The sequence below is a fragment of the Belonocnema kinseyi genome, chromosome 3, assembly GCF_010883055.1.
Source record: "Belonocnema kinseyi isolate 2016_QV_RU_SX_M_011 chromosome 3, B_treatae_v1, whole genome shotgun sequence".
NCBI lineage: Eukaryota > Metazoa > Arthropoda > Insecta > Hymenoptera > Cynipidae > Belonocnema > Belonocnema kinseyi.
In genome coordinates, this window is record NC_046659.1 from 142,429,748 (window position 1) to 142,435,182 (window position 5,435).

The following is a 5,435-nucleotide window of genomic DNA, read 5'->3' on the forward strand; positions in this document are numbered from 1 at the left end:
TAAAAAATTTTGTATTTCTTTAAAAATTCTTAGTTTCTGGTCAAAAATAAATTTTCTTGGTTGAAAATTCAACTGCTTTGTAGGAATCTCATCTTTTTGGTTTAAAATGCAACTGTTTGGTTAAAAATTAATCAATTTTGATTGATTATTAAACAATTTTGTTAAAAACACGTTCATTTTGGATCAATTCAACAGTTTTTGATTAAAAAAGAAAATATTTTCTTGCTTAAAACATCAACTATGACATTTTTTGTTAAAAATTCAACCATCGGATTACAAATTTATGTATTTATTTAAAAATTCGTATTTTCTGGTAGAAAATTAATCTTCTTGATTGAAAATTCAACTATTGGATAAAAAAATAATATATTTTGTTAAAAGTTCATATTTTTTGGTAAAAAATAAATCTTCTGTGTTGAAAATTAATTGTTTTTTTTTGCTTGCTAAAAAGAAAGTCTAAAAAAAAGTGTTAAATAATGTGAATAATGTGGTGAGTCCGAGGCCTGAAATTATATTTGTAAATTATTTGAGGGATTAAGTGAAAGATAAAAACCTTTGTTGGTGGGTTGAGTCGCTCGATTGGAAAATAATCTTGAATATTTTCCAGCAGGCTTGCACGTGGACCAGATTGTTTTCGGAGGCAAAAAACGTCGACAGGGTGATTGTCTCTCGCTAATTTCGGACGTTATCGTATCGTCAAAGTTTATCCGCGTGACTGTCAAATTTTGACGCACTCTTGACGCATTTAGCGAAGGTCCATCTCTGTTTTGATTGTATCTTAAAAATAATTGCTTATGGACTCCTGCAAGAAATTTACAAATAATTAGTTGTATCAATATTATACATATTCAGGGTGACCACCGGACCGGTAAATAACAGTAAATTTACTTTTAGAACCGGGAATTTTACCAATTTTTAGATGAAAAAGTTCGATTTCAACTTCCTTTTTTAAATGTTAAGTTCAATTGTTAATCTTTTCTATTAAGTCATTTAGTTAACAATACTTATTATAAAATATTTTAATTTGAGAATTTAGCATGATAAGTCTTTATTTTTAAGCATACTTTTTCAATTTGAAGAAATTTAAAAACAATGTTTTAAAGAATGATTTCATTAAAAATTAAAAGCGTTTGAGATTTATATTTTTAAATAAAAAACGTTTTAAGTTGATCAACTTTAATTATAAATTAATTAATAATTTTTAAATTGTTTATTGTTTAATTGAGTTGGAAGGGAGGAAGTTCTGCTTAATTTTTTTTTTAATTAGAGGATAACATTTTTTCTTTCTATTTTTTCTGAATTGAAACATATCATTATTTTCTTTTAAAAATTTTATTGAATTTAGGAGAACAATTTTTCATTTTAAATTTTTGCTAAATTGGAAGAGGAAGATTTTTTATTTTTTTAATTATTATTGAGTTCTGGAAGCGAAGAAATTTTGGTTTTTAATTTTTTTTTTGTAAATTGAAAGAGATTTATTTTAGTTTGAAGATTTTTATAAAGTTGGAAGGGAGGAAATTTTTGTTTTCAATTTTTTATAAACTGGAAGAGATTCTTCTTTTATTTTTCTTGATTAGAAAAGGATTTATTTTTTATTTTTAACATTTCATTGAATCGGAAAGGAGGAAATTTTGGTTTTCAATTTTTTCTAAACTGGAAAAGGCGCTTCTTTTTCTGAATTGGAAGAGGGAAATTTGTTTACTATTAATATTTTTATAGAGTTGGTAAAGGCCCTTTTTTTCTTTACAGTATTTTTATTGAGTTTAAGATTAGAAATTTTCATTTCAAATCTTTTTTCAAAATTGGAGGATGCTAATTTTTAATTAAAAGTTTTTTTTATTGAGTTCTAAGGGAGGAAATTTTCGTCTTTAATTTTTTTCTGAATTGGCAAATGATAATTAAAAAAAAATATTGTTATTGAGTTGGAATGGATGAAATTTAGTTTTTTTTCTGAATTGAAAGAGGCCATTTTTTTTTAAATATTTTTATGAAATTTAGGGGAAATTTTTTTTATTTTCCATATATTCCAAATTGGAAGAGGGAAATTTTTTATTTTTTAAATTATTATTGAATTCTGGAAGAAAAGAAATTTTTTTTTTAATTTGTTTCTGAATTGGAAGAGATTTTTTTATTTTTAAGATTTTTATAAAGTTGGAAGGAAGGAGGTTTTTGTTTACAAGTTTTTATAAACTAGAAGAGGGCCTTCTTTAATTTTTCTTCTTTAATTTTAGTTTTCCATATTTTATGAATTAAAGGCATAATTTTTTTCTTAAGTTGGAAGAGAGAAAAATTGGTTTTCTATTTTTTTCTGAATTGAAAGAGGGAAATTTTTTTATTTATAAGATTTTTATGAAGTTGAAAGGGAGGAAATTGTTGTTTTCAAATTTTCCTGAGTTGGAAGGGGGTTATTATTTTATTATGAATATTTTTAAAGGGTTGGAAGAGGCCATTTTTTATGGTCAGCATTTTTATTGTTAAAAAAAATTTATATTCAGCTGGATGGAAATCTTCGTTTTTAATTTTTTTCTAAATTGAAAAAGGCCATTTTTTTCTTTTAACATATTTATTGAATTTAGGAGGAAAATTATTTATTTTTAATTTTTACTCAATTGGAAGGGGAACATTTTTTATTTTTTAAATTGTTCTTGAGTTCTAGAAGGGAGCAAATTTTGGTTTTTAATTTTTTCCTGAATTTGAAGAGGGGAATTTTTTTATTTTTGGATTTTTATAAAGTTGGAAGGGAGGATACTTTTGTTTTTAAGTCTTTATAAACTGGAAGAGAGCCTTCTTTTATTTTTCTTAATTGGAAGAGTATTTTTTTATTTTTATTATTTTATTGAATGGGAAAGAAAGAAATTTTGGTTATCAATTCTTTCTAAACTGGAAAAGGCACTTCTTTTTTTTTAAATTGGAAGAGGTAAATTTTTTTTTACTATTAAGATTTTAATATAGTTGGAAAAGGACACTTTTTCTTTTTACCATTTTCATTGAGTTTAAGGGGAAATTTTTTTATTTTTAATCTTTTCTCAAAATTGTAGGATGATAATATTTTATTTAAAATTTTTTTATTAAGTTGGAGGGGAGGAAAATTTGGTTTTTAATTTTTTTTCTGAACAATATGAACATTCTTTTGTTTATAAGAATTTTATAAAGCTATCAGGGATGAAATTATTGTTTTTAAGGTTTTCTAAACTGTAAAAGCCCATTTTTTTCTTTTTAACATTTTTATTGAATTTAAGGAAATATTTTTTTTTCTAAATTGGAAGAGAGAAATTATTTTATTTTCCAGATTTTTACAGAGTTAGAAGAGTAATTTGTTAAAAAAATTAGTTTGTTGAAAATTCGTAATTTAATTTTTCTATGTTTTAATTAAAAATATAACAATTCTATTTTTTGGTCAAATATTTCTTTAAAAATTTATTTCTTTGGTTTTCCTGTTTTTCTGAATTGGAAAAGGAACTTTTCTTCTTTTTATCGATGAACTGGAAGAGGAAAATTTGTTTTTTTTTAGAATTTTTAAAGGGCTGAAAGAGGAAGATTTTTAGCAGTTTTAGTTAGTTGAAGGGGGGAACTTTTTATTTTCAATCTTTTTACTGAATTGGAAAATGCTTATTTTTAATTTTTAAAATGCTGTATTGAGTTGGAAGGAATGAAATTTTGGTTTTCAATTTTTTCTGAATTATAAAAGGGACATTTTTTTGTTTTTAAGATTTTTATCGAGTTGGCAGGAGGACAGTTTTATTTATAATTTTTTTCTGAATTGGAAGAGGAACATTTCTTATTAAAATTTTTTCTTTTCGAGTTGGAAGGAAAGAAATTTCAATTATTAATTGTTTTCCTGAATGCAAAGAGGAACATTTTTTCATTTTTAATATTGTTATAGAATTGGAAGAGGAAGTTTTTTCAATCACTTTTCGTGATTTGAAGGAGAGAAATTTTTATTTTAAATCTTTTTTCAGAGTTGGATGATCCTAATTTTTTATTTTTTAAATTTGTGTTGATTTGGAAGTTTGGAAATTTGGGTTTTAAATTTTTTCTAAATCGTAAAAGGGACATTTTTTTAGTTAAAAATTTTTTATCGATTAGGAATGGATGATATTTTGGTTATTTATTTTTTTCTGAATTGGAAGAATAACATTTCTGATTTTTCTGATTTTTATCGACCTGGAAGGAAGGAAATGATTATTTTCAAGTTTTTCTATACCACAAGAGGCTATTTTTTATTTTTAACATCTTATTGAATTTAAGAAATTAATTTTTTTTTAAAGGAATTTTTGAAGGAAATTTTGTTTTTTATGTTTTTCTGAATTGGAAGAGGAACTTTTCTTATTTTTCTTATTATTATCGAGTTGGAAGGGAGGAAATTTTGGTTATTATGTTTTTCTAAACTGGAAGAGGCATTTCTGTTTTTTTTTTCTGAATTGGAAGAGGAAAATTGGTTTATTTTTAGAATTTTTATTGAGTTGGAAGGTAGGAAATTTTGGTTTTCAATTTTTACTGAATTATAAAAGAGATATTTTTTGTTTTAAAGATTGTTATCGATTTGGAAGGAGAAAATTTTTCGTTTCCATTATTTTCCGAATTGGAAGAGGAAAATTTGTTTATTTTTAGAATTTTTAAAGGGCTGAAAGAGGAAGATTTTTAGCAGTTTTAGTTAGTTGAAGGGGGGAACTTTTTATTTTCAATCTTTTTACTGAATTGGAAAATGCTTATTTTTAATTTTAAAAATGCTGTATTGAGTTGGAAGGAATGAAATTTTGGTTTTCAATTTTTTCTGAATTATAAAAGGGACATTTTTTCGTTTTTAAGATTTTTATCGAGTTGGAAGGAGGACAGTATTATTTATAATTTTTTTCTGAATTGGAAGAGGAACATTTCTTATTAAAATTTTTTCTTTTCGAGTTGGAAGGGAAGAAATTTCGATTATTAATTGTTTTTCCGAATGCAAAGAGGAACATTTGTTTAAATCTTTTTTCAGAGTTGGATGATCCTAATTTTTTATTTTTTAAATTTGCGTTGATTTGGAAGTTTGGAAATTTGAGTTTTAAATTTTTTCTAAATCGTAAAAGGGACATTTTTTTAGTAAAAATTTTTTTATCGATTTGGAATGGATGAAATTTTGGTTATTTATTTTTTTCTGAATTGGAAGAGGAACATTTCTTATTTTTCTGATTTTTATCGACCTGGAAGGAAGGAAATGATTGTTTTCAAGTTTTTCTATACCACAAGAGGCCATTTTTTTTATTTTTAATACTTTTATTGAATTTAAGAAATTAATTTTTTTTTAAGGAATTTTTTAAGGAAATTTTGTTCTTCATATTTTTCTGAATTGCAAGAGGAACTTTCCTAATTTTTATGATTTTTATCGATTTGGAAGGGAGGAAATTTTGGTTATTATGTTTTTCTAAACTGGAAGAGGCATTCCTGTTTTTTTC

The 5,435-nt window shown here is 24.2% G+C and overlaps 1 protein-coding gene across 1 annotated transcript in view; it reads right to left on the reverse strand.

Moving 5' to 3' along the window:
* Positions 1–5,435, reverse strand: part of LOC117170180 — a 36,853-nt gene that overhangs the window by 7,898 nt on the left and 23,520 nt on the right. The window contains exon 7 of the mRNA XM_033356762.1: positions 554–802. Coding sequence (XP_033212653.1) covers positions 554–802 — 249 coding nt within the window. The remainder of the gene's footprint in view (positions 1–553; positions 803–5,435) is intronic.